The sequence below is a fragment of the Styela clava genome, chromosome 13 (assembly GCF_964204865.1).
Source record: "Styela clava chromosome 13, kaStyClav1.hap1.2, whole genome shotgun sequence".
Lineage (NCBI taxonomy): Eukaryota > Metazoa > Chordata > Ascidiacea > Stolidobranchia > Styelidae > Styela > Styela clava.
In genome coordinates, this window is record NC_135262.1 from 6,548,107 (window position 1) to 6,567,896 (window position 19,790).

Sequence of the window (19,790 nt, forward strand, 5' to 3'; positions counted from 1 at the left end):
GCATTATCTGATAAAAAGTACTACTGTGCTAGCAACGACTTACAGGCCCCGACCAATATACATATTTCTATATCCGAACATGACCTATAAGGGTATTTTTGCATAAGTATAGTTTTTTTTATATTGAGGGCCGTTATATGGAGTTAGTTGCCTATTTTAAATTAATATTGTTTTTCATTTATTTTTATTTGTTGTGTCAATATTAAATATTTAATCTATAATATTGGCGTTTGAAATTCCTGTTTACCCGATGCCACAAGAGTAATAAATTTTATTGCAAAGTTTCTATGGTTTATCAAGGGTCCGAAACATATTAAAAGCTTTATTCGGTTTATATTCAGAAAATAAAATCAACAAACTTAATATTAGTATATTTAAAGCAGTATGGAGAAATATATGATTCTTCTTTTGTTTCTGTACGGATGTGTTACAGGTAATTTTTGTTACTTTAGATGGAGCTAGAGAGTAAATAAATGGTGCCGGATGAGTAAGGTTAACGTAATATAAGAATTTATCTAAATTGCGTTATTCATATTTTTTTCTTTTTAGGTATAAATGCGTCATGCGATTGCGAAGATGGTGGTTTTAGTTGCATAGATGAAAGCGGTAGTGTTTCCTGTTCTACGAATAGTAATTGTTCATCTGAGAAAGACACAGGTCTCATTTTATTGAATTTAATATTTACAGCTCTTCGCCCCACTAAAGCGTCCTGAATATATTTACTGATATAATTGTGAGCAGAGGACAACGCAAAAAATGGGTATTTAGGCATTACGGTTTTGTCTATATGTTCACAATTTTGAATAACACATTACTGCATTATGTTACGGGTACTCTCAACTTCGATGTTTTCACCCATGAACTCTACTTTCTAAAAATAGTAAAAATGACAGAATTATAAAAAACGTTTGTCATGCCAATATTTTATAAATACGCATTCTGATATTTATTGACAAAGGTTGTTATAAACTGCTTGTCTGAGGAAGTCTGACTGTGGTCGAATGTAACGTTATATAGATACATTTGTGTTAGTATGCACTATGCCAGGGTCGTCCAACCCGTGGCCCGCGGGCCACATGTGGCCCGCCGAGGAGTTTCGAGTGGCCCGCGCTGTATTTTCGAAATTAAATAAAAAAAATTGAGTAAAACTTCTATTTTTCGGGTGATGTAGTTAATATGAAGATTTGATACAATGATACCCTTTCAAACGAGCCATGAGTGCCATCACCAACTGGAAGATATCGATACATAAATAGTAGCTCACACACTTGGGCAGAATGGCAGTTTCAATGACCTCATAATTTGGCAGCACGTACTCGTACAAGCAAGTTTTTTTTCAGATGAACCATGTTAAATCCCCTGTGAGATCACTAATTTCTGACAGTAATATGGAAAATTCGCTTCGCATTGCTACATCGTCCTTTTCAGCGAGTACTGACAAACTTGTTAGCAAAAAACAGTGCCAAACTTCACACTAAAATGTCTACGGGTAGAAAAAACTTTGTTGACTTTACTGTATCTTCGTTTTTTTATTGTTCTCATTATTGAGAAAGTTTTGGTGCGAGGGTTTTGTTTGTTTTTTCATCAACTTTTAGTCAGTGTAGCAAAACTAGATCATAATTACCATGTTAAGTGGCCCGCGCAATTATTAATAAACTAAATGTGGCCCGTCGGCCAAAAAGGTTGGCCGACCCTGCACTATGCAGTATGACTGTTTAATTGGATCGGAAGGTTATTTAGCTGTAAAGTACAGAAAGATGAATTTCGATATTTCGTGTGACCTCAAATTCATTTCATTGAAAAGATATTGGTAATGGTAAATCCATTCATAGAAGTAAAATAATAGTGAACTACCAATGATTGAATGTTTAAAGGACTGTCAAGCTCGCATGAATAAACTACAGTACAGGCTAATCTTCCTATCCTCTTCTTTCAGAGTTTCGTCTATCTAATCTTCTCAGTCAAGAATACCCATATGTCGGAACAAATGTCACTTTAAAAGTTACATTGACTGAGACAAGTATTACTGACATTGTTGTGAGCGTCACGAACAAAGCAATCATCAAGAATATCACTGTCGACCCTGACAATGTTTATCCATATGCTATCAACAATGTGTCGAAAAGCGACGAAGGCAGCTACTTATTTTCCGCAACAGGAAAATCTGAAATTGAGTCTGCGTGCAGTGCAATAACGTCAAATATAAAATACGGTAACTGTTTTATGAATGAAAATAGGAGTGATGATAATTGGGTTTTAATAGCGTGCTGCGAGGTTCATCGTGAAACAGGCTTAACTTGCATTAGTTGACATGTAATACACGTAGTAAATATTTTTAAGTGAATCGAGGTAAATGGGATGCATTATAATACGCGGAGCAAGTGAATCAAACAAGTGGTCCAGTTACCTGATGCAATGTCTCTTACTTTTTAGTCTTTACTGTGAAGATCTTCCCGATTGATGCAAAGATTGTTTTTACGAAGGGTATAAACAAAATAATGGACATATCAGTCTATGCTAAAGTACCTACCCATCTGTGGGTAACTAGGATTCAATTACTCGAGGATTCTCCACACACATCAAATGAAGTCATATTGGTTGTCACTCCCACTCTGGACGAAACGACTCAAATAGGCATTTATAAATACCAAGTCGCTACTCCGCAAAAAGCCGTAGATGAAGGAACATACAAGTTTAAAGCTATCGAATTCAGCACTACTGGCGTGCAAAACAATTATTCCGTAGATACGTCATTCGACGCTTACGGTGATTATTCTCTTTGTTTTTGCAGTGCGAGAATTCCAGAACTGAACACATTCATGCTTTGGCACTAATGTTGTTTTACAGGGTGATAAATGAATAAAAAACTCAATTGTCCAGTTCCCTAATAACGCCGTCGTTACAGGTGTTTTCTTGGCTTTATTTTCTTTCGAAAGCTCATATAAAATCGATAATAGTTCTATCATTACAGCATAGAAGCAACGCTCAGGATGAATAAATTCATAATCTTTCAACAAAACTGAAATTTATCAATAGTAGTATTGTATTTCGTTGATCGAAAATTTACTGCTTGTTTTTGTTCAAAAACACAATCATAATCAATACCCTTCGATCATAGCCCGCGCACCCCTATACGAAGTTATAAACTCAGTAACGTTGGCAGCTCAAGTAGTAGGCCTGCCCTTTACAGTACCGCAGGTGTCGGCAACCTACGGCCCGCAGAGCAATATAATCCGGTCCGCGAATTACTGAACTATAGTAACAAAACAGCTGTTTTGACGATTATATTCTTTACGTAACAAAATTTATTTTGAGACTAAATTATATTATAATCTAACAACTACGTAATTCACAATTACTCGTTTAATGAGCCTATAATTCAATTATAATTAGACAAATGGGAACGAAACGCAGAAAAGTTGATGCTAAGTGCAAATGGTTTAATGGCGCAGAAAATATTCAAATGGTCAGTCTTCGCGCGCTGCTTGAAATTTAATTTCTGATCTGTGTGAAAAAATGTGATTCATCGGCCATCCGTTTGGTTTTCGATTTTCTAAAAATAGGTGCGGCTCGCCAATGACTTGCAACCTTTAATTTTGGCCCGCAAGCGACAAAAAGTTACCGATACCTGCAGTATACCGGTAATGCCGTAATTTAACTCGCACCACAAATACCATTAATTAAGGGAATAGGACTGTAGCCATAATAACAAGCTTAAATTTATGGTACGAATGACATCTCTCACTTCTGTTTAGTACATTCAACACTGATACAGCCAGACGAAGATAAATACTTTACCCATCCCGGCGATAACGTCACTGTGCAACTCAGCATCACTACGGACCTTAATTCGTATGATAACGTGACTGTTGTCGTCATTAAACCAAGCGGAGAGAAGGAAGATATTGCTTTAAACCAGGAAGGTGACGACACGCAAGTCGACTATACTTTATTGGGAGTTGACGATGGTGATGCCGGTAATTATACGTTTGTGGCCACTGAATATACCGGGGAGTTCGGCAATACGACTTATGCGGCAAGAGTCGAATTATACGGTGAGTAGATAAACGTAACTATAGTCCGACTAAGCGTAGGATGAGGCCACAAGAGAACCTCGATTTTGTGAACTTCAACGTTAAAGCGAACAGCTTGAAGGAGTCTTTGTGCAAGAGTGCACACTTCAATCAATCGATTCTATTTTAGCCGGCATAAAGCAAAACAACAACAGAGGAGAAACAAAAAGGGGCGATTAAAGCCTAACACAAAGTTAAAAACGTACAAGTACGCTATGCGCACATCCACCAAATATGGGTAAAGCACGCAATAAAATAACACACACCATTCAAAATCGGGCAATCAATTTTAAATCGATTTAAAATACGAAAACACTGATTGCCTGTCTGTTGTTTTAGTTGTATATATTTTTATATTTGTTATATCATGTCCTATTCTTTGAATATTCACAGTTTTCTTCTTTCTTTTATAGTGTGGAAAATTTCGACTACTCTAAAACCTAAAGCCGACGGTAATTACGTAGCCCTCAGGAACGAAAAAAATTCTGTATCATGCTCGTTAATCGGACCTCAAGACATGAGTATATCTTGGTGGCAAAATGAAACAGAAGTATCAACAGACGATAACCAAATTGTTTATCAAAATGATTCGGAAACGGTTTTATATATTACTGAAAATGCAAAGTATGGTGATGTAGTGGAGTATACTTGTAGAACTGATGAAGCAGAAACCACCGTTGGAATTGTAATTGAAGGTGATTTTTTTTATTTACAAAATCTGTTAACGGGCACGAATATAACCTGTGGATCTACATTCTACTAACTTGCTATTGTTTATTTGGTTGTTCTTGATACAGAATTGTCGCTAGAGTGGTATATTTGAAATTGTTTTCACTTGAAGATAGATTTGTCTTCTTATAGGCTTTTTTTTATACATTTTTCTTGCTTTCTGGAGGCGACCATATGACATGGTTTTTAAAACAACGTATATTTCAACTTGCAAATATTTTTCGCGGTTTTGCACCCTAGTAAGTACGTAGGATAATAATTCCTGTGATTTGTATTTTTAGGTCTTCCGGAATCAAATTTGAATCGAATTGACGACAGCTTCATATGCACATCTATGGGAAACCCTCTCCCCGGAATAAAGTGGGAAATCGGAGGAGTTAGTTTGGAAGAAAACTCATTTTTATCAACGCCGGAAATCGAAGAAATTGACCGTTTTAACGTGAAATCTACGATTTCCATAATAAATTCAACTCTATGCTTCGGTGACGAAAAATTAAAATGTTTAACATCGAATAGTAGGGGCACAGATGAAGAGGAAATTACCATTAACTCTGGTGATAATTTTATGATTTATATTCCAAAATTAAATTCTCGAGTTAAAATCATTTTTCAAGTAAAATAGCTTACAGCGTATGAATTTAAGAATTGGATTCGACACATGGCCACAATCGCTATTTGAGTCTCCTTTTTAGAGGGCTATTGTACTTCCCTGCAGATCCACTATGATGGAAATACGTTTTTCAAATGGCTTCAACTGTGTTATTATATCTAATGAAATTAATAAATATTTATGATTTATACAGAAAACATCGGTATTTATGAAAACAGCTATCTTGCATTTTCGGTGGAAAATCAAACGTTCGATGAAGCCAAACTGCAATGTAGTGGTTCCCTTGTCACCGTAAAAACACAGGAAAAGCAAAACGCCGTCACAGATTTAGCAGATCTATTTAGTGTAACCGGTAATAAAAATGGATTTTTTGAACTGTGATTAAACTTCAATCTTGGTATTGTGTTAACTCCTGCAAACTAGGCCAATCATTAAAAACTTAGAAGCTGTAAAGGTTTTCTTGGCAGTATTTTTGCCAGACAGGTGTAATGCACCATGTATTATCTGAAGGTCTTCGTTACGAAATGTTTAACCACCATTGAAAAGATTATCCATTGACCATCGCGCTGAAAGATAAAAGCGAAAAAGAAGTTTTCGATTTTAATAGCACAATGTGGACTTCTGGCGGCCCTTTTTACCTAAAAATTATTATCAGCTTGGTTAATATATATTTAGGTAAATGTAATACAATGACTTTGATGACTTTCAAGAGCTTTGTATAGATTTTCCAATATTTCTTAGATTTCTACATTGGAGCTCACCTTGAAAACGGTGCATGGAAATGGATCGATAATTCTGATGTAACCAATGTTCAAATCACATCGGGAGGTGGAGAATGTGTCAAGTACTCATACAGTGATACCCATTGGGTACTCGAATCAGTTGATTGTTCAAGTGAACTCAAATATGTGTGTGAAATTCAAGGTAATTTCGAGTTTATTTTTAACATTTTCAGCGTCATAAATTATCAATAATAAACATTGATTCAATAAATACGAAATGAAACATCTCATAAACATGATCACCGTGGCATAGTGAATTAGAGAGGCTGACTTATTCAAATCGCACATTAATGAACAGGGTGAAATAATTACCCGACTCCACGTCTCGACATTTAAATGGTTAATTATACCATATCTAACCTGATAACCAGACTTCAGGAAGCAACTTGCCACAAAAAGCCTTATACTCTTCCATTTTCCTTCGCAGTAAAGGTGAAAACACGATTGGGAGCAATGCATATAACGTGACACATAAGATACCCAAATTAGAATGTGATCGGAAATCTAAGATATACCCATTCTTGAGTCATGAAACATCTTTAATTGCAACTTTGTCATTAAGATAGCTGACCAAAGAATGTTATTAACGATACCCATTGATGCAGAAAACTAGTAAATGATGTAATGAACACAGTTAGAAACACTTTATAAGTTTTGTCTGGCGCATATTTATCTTGAATATTTTTCTACATATTTAACAAATGAAATATAGAAAACAACACTCCCCGGGATTTAGAGATGACAGCTTTCGAATGCAACGCCACGAGTTTGAGCGTAACCTGGACAGCTGCTTCGGGAACGACTCAGCAAATTGTACTCAGCCACAACACCTCCATCGTTGAAGAAGAACAGCTTACGTCTAGAGTACACGATAAACAATTCGTTAATTTATCACCCGGTACTGAATACCTTGTAAAGGTAAGTAACCTTCCATTGTGACGCACAACTATAGGTAAAAAAAAGGTTTAACAAATCTGAATATCTTGAAGAATATCACAGTCGCCATTGAAACAAATGCTCAAAAAGTAAAGATAATTTCCAAATTAATTTTCTTCTCCTTTTGTCTTGGTAAGTTGGCCATATTTTACCAGTCCAGAAGTATTTCATCTGGTGTAGAATGTAGAAAATGATATCGTCTTGTTATCAAAGCTTTCCTAGATTACTTCTGCCACTTCAGGTATGTGTATTCAACGCGTCAAGAGCCAATGCGATATTTGCTTTCCCTAAAGTAAATATGCGATAAGTACATTACGGCTCAAAAGATAAAACGTAATACTTGTAGAATATTAACAATATTTTATGATGGAATTGTTATGTCGAAGCGCTATCAGTTTAAACAAATAGAGCAATGCTGAAATATATGGGCCCGAAAATCGCGTATCGGTCCCGCACAACAGCACCGAATTTGCTGGGAATAATGGCGGCCAAGTCGAGAAGTATGGAAAAATAAAATGTTTCCATTTAATTAAAATAAAATAGTCAAATTTTTAAGGGAGATAACGGGCCCCATCGGACTCTGAAAGAATTCTGAAAATAGCTTTTTTAGTACTAAAAATTTAGAATTGGTTGATCCATAGGTGTGAGACAAAGTGTTTTTCTCAACAAAACAATCACACTAACCGTACCTTGTGTTCAAAAATCCGAACCGGACGAGATTATTAAGAATATGGGCAACCATTTTCAATAAAACAAAAGTGATTGCCAGACTTACGGCACACTTTCAAATCTCGATATCATGGAAATGATGATAGGATAGAATAGGATTTGCATATTTATCCCGGGGAGAGAAAAGCCGATACTTATATGGCGAACCACGGCCTATCGTCCGGTTACCAGTCCATATCGGATAAGGAATTAGTTAGCCTGATATTTGTTTTCGGAAACATGGACCTGCATATGTAAACCCACCAGTAAAATCATCATGAACTTACGAAATTTTACGATTTACTTTTTTTAATATTTACTCGTCGAAAGTGAATTACGGGATACTTTATTGGCTAGAAACTCAGTAATGTGCTTCCTTTAAGGACCTCCGGAGACTCGTTACGGTTCCAACTTTCCAATATGATTTTATTGTTTCCTCCAACATCTTCTTGTAGCCTTGTTGAGATCTTTATCATTTACATACACAACTACTGGCATCTACTGGTAACGAAAATGAGTTGCCATGGATTGCGATATGATTAGACCACTTTGTTGTCTTTCGTCTTCTTCGCGATTGATTAAAGCAGAAATACCTAAATTTTTTTTGAGTAAAATAATCAATTGTTTCAAGGTATACTCAGTCAATGAATTGTGTCAGAAGGGATTGAATCCTTATATAAAAACAACAGCAGCTACACGTGGTTTACCGGTAGCCCCGAATAATGCAATCATCAATCAGAATGAAGACAACAGCTGTGAAATCACATGGAATTACGATGGAAGTATTGATGATATCGATAACTTTTTTGTAAGTAAAATGAGATACTGTATTAGTGACGCATTTTAGATTTCAGATGGTGGGGAGAAATTCACTGGAAAATAAGAAAAATGGACATCATAATATCAAGACGATAAGAGATAAATAAAGGCAGTACAGCAGTGGCCCATGACACCATCGCCGAGATCTATTATCTAGCCATTCAAATACTTCAAATCTAAATTATGAATCGAGAACTACTGGTAATGCTTTCTCAGGGCACGGGGTTTGTAATATATTAAAAATATCCCCAAGCAGTGAAGCTGAATGCAAAAATAGCAACATTTGGGTTGAAATATCAAGCCCCAAATTTAAAAAAGTACAAAGAAAGGTTCTAGCGATCTCTGCTCTTATTGGGTACAGAAAATGGGAAATCGGTTGGTTCATTAGTTGTAGAGATTTTTCACAACATCATCAACCCCCAAAACGACAATCATACTCATACATAGGTACACCTCGTGTCCAAATATACTTTTCGATAGTTGAGAAATTATAACTTCCTATTGCTTGCTTCCTATTTATTTATTTATTTTTATATATATATTCGAATGCTTTTGTAAGGTCAAAGTGACGGAGACAGTCATTGTCGATCCAGACTCCTACTACAACGTCACAATTTCGGAATTCAACGTCACAAAAGACGTCCAAGAACAGAGTATAAGTACGCAAGCTAATACCAACTACGTTGCGGAGGTTTATGCCCAATCATGCGCAGGTGATGACATGAGTGTCACTCCCGTTGGAAAATGTGAAACTCCTATAGCTGGTGAGTTGCTCCAGTAAGTAAATATATGAGGAACAAACTTTCCATGCGTTGGAGTCAATTTTTTTCACCTCTTCAGTGTTATACTGTTTATTTTTTTTTTGGTTGAATAAGAGTAGAAATTGCGGATTAAACAAAACGCTTAATTTCGGAGTCAAAAATCTTTCCAATTGATATTTTTAAAGAATGACGTAAGAGTCGAATTTCAGTTTAAGGACAGATGATGTCACTGCGAATATTCGATTCGATACTTCGTGCTGATCAAGTTATCATTCGTTAGAACATAAATCTTCTTGCCTGCACTGAATTGTCTTTCTAAACTGTTCTTGAATAAATTTTGCCCGCCGCCTTTGTTGATGTATTAAAATAGCGCTTTCCATGCATATATATAAAGTAAGGACACAATTAACAATTCCAAATGTAAATTTGCTTGTATATGTTGTCATAACAATAACACTGTTCTGTTATTTTGTATGGATGCGTCACCTACTGGTGTGGATGAACTACTAAAATAACGATATCTGGTGTCGAAAAGTTATATTTAAATTGATTTTATTATTTTTTCTCCATTTACAAACATGCCCACAACATTTTATACCTGTACTATTTTGTTAATCAGCACCAAGTCACGTGACAGTACCACTGTGGTCGCCACACGAAGGAAATGAAATTTCAACAGCAATTCCACCTGCAGATAACAGAGCGGGACCTGTCAGGTTAGTGGAGCCTTCCATTCAAGAGAAATCGAAGTCTTTGATGGATGATATAAGAAGCATCGAAGTAGATAGCTATCGGAGACCGCCGACTTATCGATCTAGCGACGTGTATCCTTCGCTCTGACTCCATAGCGACACCGAGTGTCACATCACTAATTAATTAATAACTCGCTAATTATACGACATATTTCATCCAAGTCCGAGATATGATGAATGCACATGCAAAATTTGGAGCAGATTCAACCTCGTTTTCGTGATATATCGCGTAAAATACGAAAGTGTCAAACAGACAAATACCTATGAACATACTTACCGAGCGAGATCGATAAGTAATTAACAATTTTGAAAAGCTGTTATTTCCAAAACTATGAGAATGATGAAAATCAAAAAATATTGAAAAAATGAATGAAATTGGCTATTTTGAGAATCGGTATTGGATAAAAGTACGAGGCTGGCTGTTTAGGCCATTCCTTTATTATCAAGCCAAACTAAACTTTATAAAAGATGAACAAATCAAATCGAAGGAAAGAAAGTCAAAATCAAAGGTATTCATGGATGACTTACCACAGAGCTGATGTTTTTAATCTATGAAATTCGAATGTATTTTCTTATTTTTATAGTTGCCAGTTTCTGGTTGTGCGATACATTGCAGAAGGTGATTCACCTCATGTGAATCAGTCAACTTTTCTGGAAATTAAAACAGCAGATGCTGAAAAGATTGAAGTCGGTGAAGAATACTTTGCTTATGCAACAGAAGCGTAAGATTACTTTATTGGAGACGCAGTGTTTTGCTTTGCTACATCGTTGTTGTTTAGGCAACTTTTTGGTGCGAAAAAAAATTGCCACAACTCCGTTTCAATTTTTTAATACATATAGATGGTAGTAGTCTCCAGAACTTCATTATTTTTACCTGCCAATAGACGAAAATGTATCAATGTTTAAAACCATGATTGAAAATACGAAAAGGTGTCTCATTTTCAAATTGCCTCTAATATAATGTTACGTTATTGGTCAGTTATTACTGATTAGTCACCGTTATAGAAATGAACAAGGAAATCGATGCTCGATGAAACACACCTTCGTTAAAGTAAGATTACATTTTTTCGCCTAATTACGCAAAATTTTTTTCCACAGATTGTCATCCACTCTCCAGATAGACATCGGTAACGACTCACAGAAGTCTTCGTGCATACCACTGCCAGCGGAAGGCTCGCGAAGGAAGAGGGATATTGGAAACGGCCAAGCTTTCAGGCAAAACAATAAAATGGAACAGTTATTTGACACAAAGTGTACATATGGATCGTTTTGTTAATATGTTGTTGATGATCGTCGTGGTAAAGTCGTGAAGACTGCAGTACCGGTAGCCTGTTGTGAAAGACTGCCTACCCGTGCTACTTCGTTTTGGCCTTTGTATCTATCTCTTGTTTATTAATCAAGCATCGATCTCTTGTTAATTTATCTGATTATTACTGATTTTGGTATTGACAGTATTGAAGAGCCTCGATTTATTGACTCGACTCGATTGGGTGTGAGTCATTATAATCCAAGGAAAAGGAGTTACTCGAGTTATTTATATACAATGACTCGGACTCGTCGTCAACTAACCACCAATGAGATTGAGCGATTGACCCATTTCGAGATCCGGATAACTCGTAACCCGACTCGAAATCTTCAACCCAACATTGGTTATTACTTGAACTCATGACCTTCCTCCGAAAAAATGTGTTCACTCGAGTTTGACGTGAGCAGTTGAACCTAGAATCTCTGCTAACCGGCAACGCTAACATTTTCATTATTTTTATTTTTAGCGCATGGAATAGAGCACTACCATTTGGCATCAAAATAATATATTATCTAATAACAACAACGCCTGACCAAAACAAGATTTATTTTGCAAATAGTGAATTTTCGCAAGTATATCTCAAAGAAGAACGTAAGTATTTATTACTTTTATCATTATATTTCTTAACGTATCTCACTATTTTGTATTCTGGTTCCATCTGTCAATATTGAGTGTTCCTGTTTCACTTTAAATTCAAATGGTGTCAATTCAAATACATAACCATTTTACATACGAAATACAGCGCTGCAGAAGTGTGTGTACCAATATGGAGGTAACTGATTTTGTTCGCCTACTTTACATGAAGTTGTGTAAAGGGACTGAAACCTATCGGCAGGGGTATATCCACTTGGCTAACAAAGACCTAGTCACCGACCTTGTAATAGAACAAAAATAGGAAAAATCGGAATAAAATTATGGCCTATCTCCGGTCTGGTACATACACTACGGGAGTACCCAAAACCAGCGCTGACAGATTGCATATTTTATTAGCAGATTATTTGAAATTAGAACAACAGAACTTACATTATCTAACCATCATAAACTGGATTTGTACTTGAAGTTTTATAATGAAATCGCTTGCAAAACAATGTGATTTATTATTTGAAAAACGAAAACTTGTCCACGGATATTTTTTCAAGTTTTTTTTTTCACATTTACTTCCTATCCATTCTAGCTAGTTTATTTCGAGATTAATATTCTATGGATTATATCCAAATATCTTGAAAACCAAGCATAATATGATTTTTCTTTGCATAGGACCTCCATCTGGAAATTCGTCCAATGCCACCGTTATTGTTTTGTCAGTTTTAGCTGCTGTTGTTGTTGTTGCTCTTGCTGTTATATTTTATCTTAGATGGTAAGTGCAATTTAATTTCTCAAATTCGATTTAACTTTAAAAATTTAGTGTTCATTTACAAAAGATGTACAATGATCAAAAAGATCAACAATGATATTTTGACTGGTACATCCCAATAAGTATAATCGACTAAAAAGATCTAAATTCTCCATTATCCAATATTGCATGCAAAATTCCGGAGACATCGTTTATTTACCGTATTTTCACTCATAAGTGCACACTCGGCTTGCGAGTAGATTTTTACTTTTATTGGACACAATGTATTTGCCAAATTCTTGTTGTTTTGATTGTTGCTCTTGTTAAATTCTTAGGTGTGTAAAACACTGTCCGTTCAAGGGTATTTAAGTGAATTTTCTGTTACAATGAGTGAATTACGGTCATTTCTTACATCTATTTTTGGATAAAAAATATCTAATATACATTCCATTTATTGGGGGTGATATTTAAAAATTAACTCCAAGCCCATAATTAATTTAATAACCGACAAAACTGACAAAACGTAGAAATATATGATATTGTGATTAATTTAACTCCTGGCAATTTTTGTCAGCTAACATTCTGGTTTTTTCCCCTTAACTAAAATATTACTTGAATGTATTCTAGGAGGAAAGGAAAAAAATCAAGGGCAGATCGAGGTTACAGATTTTCATATCGTAAAGGTAACTTTGCAGCATCTTTTTAAAATTATGCTCTTTGGTTTCAAACCCCCTGCCAACAACATTTTGTTCATCCCAAAAATAGTAAAAACATATCATTAGCTGCTTTTATGTAGTTTGTTCGCAAAATTTTTTTTTATTTTGAAAATGTTATATTGAAAAGTAATACTTATTTTGGACCGACATCCACAAATCAATATCTTTGAATTTGTAATCAAGTTGAACATTTTTTCAAAATGGAATTGAAAGTTGGAACCCTCCCTTCTTCTATAATGTAAGAGCATACATTTTATTTTCAAACTTTTAAATAAACCAATTAACAATTAAGGGCAATTAGATTTGTATGTCTGTGATAGTGCAAATCACTTTGCTTTGGATCCAAAAAGGCTTCCTAAATACAAAAATGTTAATGGCAAAGGGACAACAAAAGTTTTGTTTCAAGTTTCATTACTTCCAAAAATTGCATTTTACCTCGGACAGTGTGAAACAAAAAGCCAGAGATTACTAATTCTCATTATGAATTTCCTCAGAAGAGAATATAATTATTAATTCGCAGAAAACCTAAAACCTATCATTCAGTCGAAGTTAGCAAATACCGAATTTTAGTAATTTGTTATTAATTGTTGACAAGTTCCCTACAACTTGACCCGGGATATAATAAATTGGTCAGGCAATACCGGACTGGGAAGATTCTCGTCATTTCAAAAATATGTCTATACCAAGTATGACCATTAGTTCAGTACCAAAAATCAAAATCCTGGTAATTTGCTCTTAATTTTGACAAGTTAATATTTAATATCTAGATACATCCTATGACGCACTGTGAGGTGGCGATTACGTAAAGTCAACTGGAAGAAACGTTGAAACACCATCGTTCATTCTTCAGTTTTTAAGCAAAATAGCTTTCTCTCCTGTGTTTGTTTTTTTAATATCAAATCCTGCCACTGTTTTTGACAGTCTGTATTCTGCTGCTTACAAATTATAATGTTGTATGTGTAATTATTATTAATTAGAACCTAACAGTAGTTCAAAAAATAGTTGAATTTATATGAATATATTCTTGAATGTTCTGTAATAATTGGTAGATTTTAATTAGGTGTTGTTTTATGCAGTTTAATACAAGGTTACCATCATATATTCCAAAATCTTTTTCTAATCCCAACGTCGTAACACTTTTTGCACAATTTTAAATGTAGCTCAAAACGTAGCTTATTGTACTTCTTTTTTTTAATTAAACACAATGTTCAAGTTCATTCCTGCCTTGTAATTTTTTTTCTTTATATTTTCTACATTTTATGAAGCCATTGTAATTATGTTGGTTGCAGGAAGAAACCTTAAATTTGTATTCAGCCAAACCTGATCTAGATTATTATTTGAAAATTTGGATCAAATATCGCTAAGAGTACTTTTGACGCAATATGTAACCATTTGTTCAAGAAAGTTGAAATCTTGAAATGATTTTCACATGCTTAGTTTAACCGCTAACGACAAACAATTTTTTGACAACCAGACAAGGAGTTGGAGTCGGAATTTTATACTTCAAATGGTGATAATAGAAGGCAAAATCTCGCTTCAGGAACTCTTAAAAGCTCACTGATTTTTTTAACAGTTTATAGTAGCCTATAGCCCTATACGACCATGTTTTTGTTACCAAAATTTGATTGGTCTTGACCCTCGCAAATCCTTGTTATTTTGGGTTTTTTCTGTAAGTAGGAGATGAAAAATACTTGAAAATAATTATGCTTTTATACACTTTGCACTACTGTTTTAAAAATCATACGTTTTGTTGTGAGTTTAATTCTTGGGTATTTTTTTTTAAATATATGGCTGAAACGAGTATATCTATGTATGTATAATGCCATATTTGAAATAGATGATGAGTTGTAAGAAGATGATTCTCACAGAAGTATTATACGGAATGTCGATTGAAACATTAAATCAACATATATTTTCTTGTTTTTAAATGTCCAACATTGAAATCTCCGCTTCCCCGAACTCACCCCATCATTCTACGTTTGATTTTTAATATTATTTATCGGACATGAAGTGTCCTTTTCTCCGCAACGAAATGATACCTGATTTTGAATTACCAGTACTATACACTACTCAGTATACTATCACCTTTTTTTTTATCTCGATTCTGTGGCACCTGATATTTCGCTTCAGATTGTCGGGGCCAAATCATTCAAGATCGGAAAAATGTCATTCGATTTATAAAATCGCAAGATTGACATCCCTGATACATAAAAGGCTTCCAACAATCGTCGGGAAGTGTTTACCGGTCATGCAATAAAATGAACGGGATTCCCTCACATTCTCTTTCCATTAAATTTATTGTTCTCTTTTTTTTTTTGCTGAATCGAAAATAGTGTTTTTCAGAAAAACGTTCATTCAAAATAAAACTGTTCAATAATAGAGCTTATTTTTAAACAAAAAACTAAACCATTCAACAACGACATTTCCGTCTATAGCTATGAATATAAATCACATAGGACACAAAAACTGAAAATAAAATGAATTATCAATTCTACCAGGATCTGTACAAAAGGCCAACCGTTTCAATGGCGTTCCCCGTGATCTGAATGGACAGGATTAACCAATACTGTCGTTTTGTTTATTGTGCCCTATGAGACAGAACCCCATTTTAAATCGCATCTGCCGAATTGAATGAAACGAGAAAACTGTACAAAAATAGCAAATTGTATTCAAATAAATCGGCGGATAAAATTGCACAGTACATTAAACTGTGTTCAAAACTGTTTAGTTCAGCAATTATTTGTCTCATAAATGGAGGGAATATCCGTTACTTCATTGAGTCATGCATTCATTTATTGTATCCAAGCTTGGGAAAACCCGTTTTCCACAAATGGTTGTTAGATTAAAAATCAGACAATTCTTTTAACGGAGTATGTGTATTTATAACTTGTTTTACATCCGATAATTCAGCATTATGAATAGGAAATAGCAAAATGCTTATTTGTATTCTCTACATAATATTAACTTAATTTAAAATGCCCACTAAGCAACTCGAATGAAAAACTTATATAAATCGACATCCAATGAAAACTGTTTCCATATCTGGACAATCTTCTCGAGGTATGTTGGGCAATTCTAACTTCACGCAACAAATTATTTCAGGACTTTATTAGGCTTCGATTTTTAACGGTCTTTATCACAATTTGTGTTTTGTACTGTAAATTGATAACAAATTCCAACATTACTTAATTCTATCTTCAAGAAGAATAACAACAAGATAAACAACAAAATTTCAAATTTGATATTTTGGTTCATGGTTTCGACGTGGTAAACTTTATATCAACTTGAATCGTATGCCTGGTATTCAATTATATATAAGAGTTTGAGTAGTAAAATCACATATTGCTATTTTTTCAGTATTTCGATGCCAGGCTATATCTCGGTGAAATCATAATCATGAGTTTCAAAATCATTCTCGCGCTTGCCCTAATCTCAACCATGGGCTGCAAAAGATCCGACGCGTGGGTGTCAAGTCTAGCCCGACTCTCAGGTAATGTAATGAAACAAGTACCAAAAGCGATGCGTTACGTGGAGCCAGTTGTTAATGCTGTAAGTACAACACAGGAGCATCAGCATAGTGGGGAGCATCACGTTGTCGAGCCTCAGCATGGTGGGGAGCATCACGTTGTCGAGCCTCAGCATGGTGGGGAGCAACAACATCATCATAACCTCCATATCCCGTATCCCAGGTACAAATTAACAAAAGAAAACCAGCGTAACATATTTTATTTCTCAGTTCTTGATTTATGTGGTGATTCCCATCGTATTTTGTTAAATTCCTCCCTTTGACTATTCGGAACTTTTTATTCCTCACTCACTCTGCATAAAAATACTTTATTAATTCAAATATTTAATAGATTGGTAATGTTATGCGCAAGTAGCGCTGCCGCGTTTATACAGCATATCATGTGTGCATAAAAATGATGGCAATAATAAAGAACTAAAGAATATTGGTTATACTCCAGCAATAACAAACAAAAAAATATAGTTTTATAGTGAGATGTCGTTCAAACACGGCACCACATAGTAATTTTTACTAATAATTGCATTTTTTCAGCTATGGAAGACGAAGCAGTTCGTACTCTACCAGTAGAAGACGAAGCAGTTCGTACTCTACCAGTAGAAGACGAAGCAGTTCGTACTCTACCAGTAGAAGACGAAGCAGTTCGTACTCTACCAGTAGAAGACGAAGCAGTTCGTACTCTACCAGTAGAAGACGAAGCAGTTACTCTAGCCCAAGTCGCCGAAGGCGCAGAAGCGGAGACAACACAGTTAATGAGCAGGTAAAGTAAACATGACTATATCCACTAGGCTCCGGATTTGGAGGAAACTCACATAATCCAGACTATTTCTCAAAACTAGTTAAATTTCAATACGCAGTTGAAACATTTGGTGCATAGCGCTAAAAACACGCTGACCATATTACACTCGCCGTCGTAGGATGGTTTGTGCAACCAATATTGGGTTACGTCTTCTTCCACCAACAAGTTCACACATTTGAAACAAATAACTAACTGTTTAAACCAATGGTTCTCAAACTTTTTTAAGCCGCGCCCCCTTTTTAGAATTAGAATAAATAATGACTAGCTAGCAATAAGCTACAAATAACAGGTAGTAAGTATGTTTTATTCAAAAAACACGTTGAATATACATGGATGGAATGTAAATAATAAGATAAATGAAAGGTTTTAAGAACAAATAAGGCGGACAAGATCGAATCTAACAAATATTTTTGTTTTTTATTAGCTTCACGCCCCTCTAAAGTATGTCTACGCCCCCATTGTGGGACGCGCCCCACCGCTTGATAATCACTGATCTAAACAGTAACGGCTCACCATATGATTAAGCCGTCTTATCGGTTCCGTTCACATGAAAAGCAAATCTTATACAATTTTATTCACTCCAGGAACTAGAAGATATCAATGAGCTTATGAATGATATTGTCGAAGGGTATGATGATGAAATCGCTCAACAAGTCATTGCCGAAGATATGAAGAAAGGTAATATCATGAAAATTTCTAGGATAAATTATGTACAGACAACAGCCGAGAAAGGGTGAAAGAATAATTTATTTTTTTTAGAGATCGTAGATGACAATAAAACGCCTGGTTGAACAAATAAAATTGAAGTTTCAAAAATATTCCAGTGAATACCAAATTATAAAACTCGATAAATCAATGTCACAATTTGTAACTGAGCTTCACCATAAATTCTATATTTTTGAGTCTTCTGTATAATTCTAAAACGCTGTTTTAAAACATGAAGTAAAAAGAAAAAGTTTTAACATAGGTTTTTTTCGTTTTTGGCGCGGTGAATATGCGGATACATTTATCTGTAATACTTTGGAAAGCTTTCCATTGTTAAAATTATCACTAGGGGCGCTATTTAGCTATATATATATTTTTTTTGGTCATGACTCAGTTTGGATATTCCTTCAACAGTATCCTTGCTTGTTAAAAAGGGTATATGATCATTTTAACTATCAACAAGAAATGATATTTTACTATTTCTAGCCTAGTCTTTGATATTGTGTCTTTTATATAAAATAAAAAGCAATTTTATATTTGTTACTATAGAAGACTACGGAGACGTGGACGACGATGACGCACATGACGTTGACTTACTTGATAAGGAAGAAGACGAATCTGCTAATTTTGATTAAACAAGAAAAGAATTCAAAAAGGACAGGACTCAGGAGCATTTAATTAAAGATTCATTTTACAACTTTTTAATATTTTTCTGAAAGCATTGAATAAAAGACGTTTCCAACGAAAAAAACACAAAACATATCATACGCGATCACCAATGGGACTAATATAAAAAGCAAACTCGTCGTTTCACAGGTGCATAATGTGTGTAATGCATTTGCTTGTATTAGTTAGGAGGGAATGAAGGTAGTTGGAGTCAAGAGATTTATGTTTTCTCCAAATTTTAGGGGACACGTTACCGTTTTAATTTATTTCATGGGAACACAATTTATGAAATATGGGAACACTTCATTCCGTCACGCTCGACCGCGAAATGTTCCATCAAATGGACATAGTGGAGCGTGGACTAATCAAAGATAAATATGCTTTGCAATTGACGGCTCCTGCCACGAACGAACAGCGGCCTCTCTTGTCTTGGTTTTATGGCGCTATTACCGGTATATTCACAAAGTCATGTACCAGATTTTAGTTTATCATGCCAAATAATATCTACTTAAACCTGAAACCTAACCCCAAATTCATCAAAACTGTACCCATAAGGAAAATGTTCTAACTTA

General features: G+C 35.0%; 2 protein-coding genes across 3 annotated transcripts; both read left to right on the forward strand.

Moving 5' to 3' along the window:
• Nucleotides 1-331: 331 nt before the first annotated feature.
• On the forward strand, nucleotides 332-15,330 carry LOC120333147 (uncharacterized). Its single transcript, XM_039400505.2, has 19 exons — nucleotides 332-433; nucleotides 550-657; nucleotides 1,937-2,212; nucleotides 2,434-2,766; nucleotides 3,756-4,055; nucleotides 4,487-4,768; nucleotides 5,084-5,356; nucleotides 5,606-5,764; nucleotides 6,154-6,336; nucleotides 6,907-7,112; nucleotides 8,470-8,646; nucleotides 9,217-9,421; nucleotides 10,038-10,134; nucleotides 10,755-10,892; nucleotides 11,269-11,385; nucleotides 11,943-12,067; nucleotides 12,734-12,833; nucleotides 13,437-13,492; nucleotides 14,293-15,330. The coding sequence occupies exons 1-19, from the start codon at nucleotides 385-387 to the stop codon at nucleotides 14,313-14,315; spliced, it is 3,207 nt and encodes a 1,068-aa protein (XP_039256439.2). The 5' UTR covers nucleotides 332-384; the 3' UTR covers nucleotides 14,316-15,330.
• Nucleotides 15,331-16,689: 1,359 nt separating this feature from the next.
• On the forward strand, nucleotides 16,690-19,374 carry LOC120333014 (uncharacterized). 2 transcript variants are annotated; one of them, XM_078119245.1, is made up of 4 exons: nucleotides 16,690-17,214; nucleotides 17,616-17,808; nucleotides 18,432-18,525; nucleotides 19,102-19,374. In XM_078119245.1, exons 1-4 carry the CDS (start codon nucleotides 16,922-16,924, stop codon nucleotides 19,185-19,187), a joined length of 666 nt encoding a protein of 221 aa, XP_077975371.1. In that variant the 5' UTR covers nucleotides 16,690-16,921; the 3' UTR covers nucleotides 19,188-19,374. The 2 variants fall into 2 exon arrangements, with proteins under 2 accessions (XP_077975371.1, XP_039256294.2); XM_039400360.2 differs by having other exon boundaries at nucleotides 16,852-17,214; nucleotides 17,583-17,808; nucleotides 19,102-19,361.
• Nucleotides 19,375-19,790: the final 416 nt, after the last annotated feature.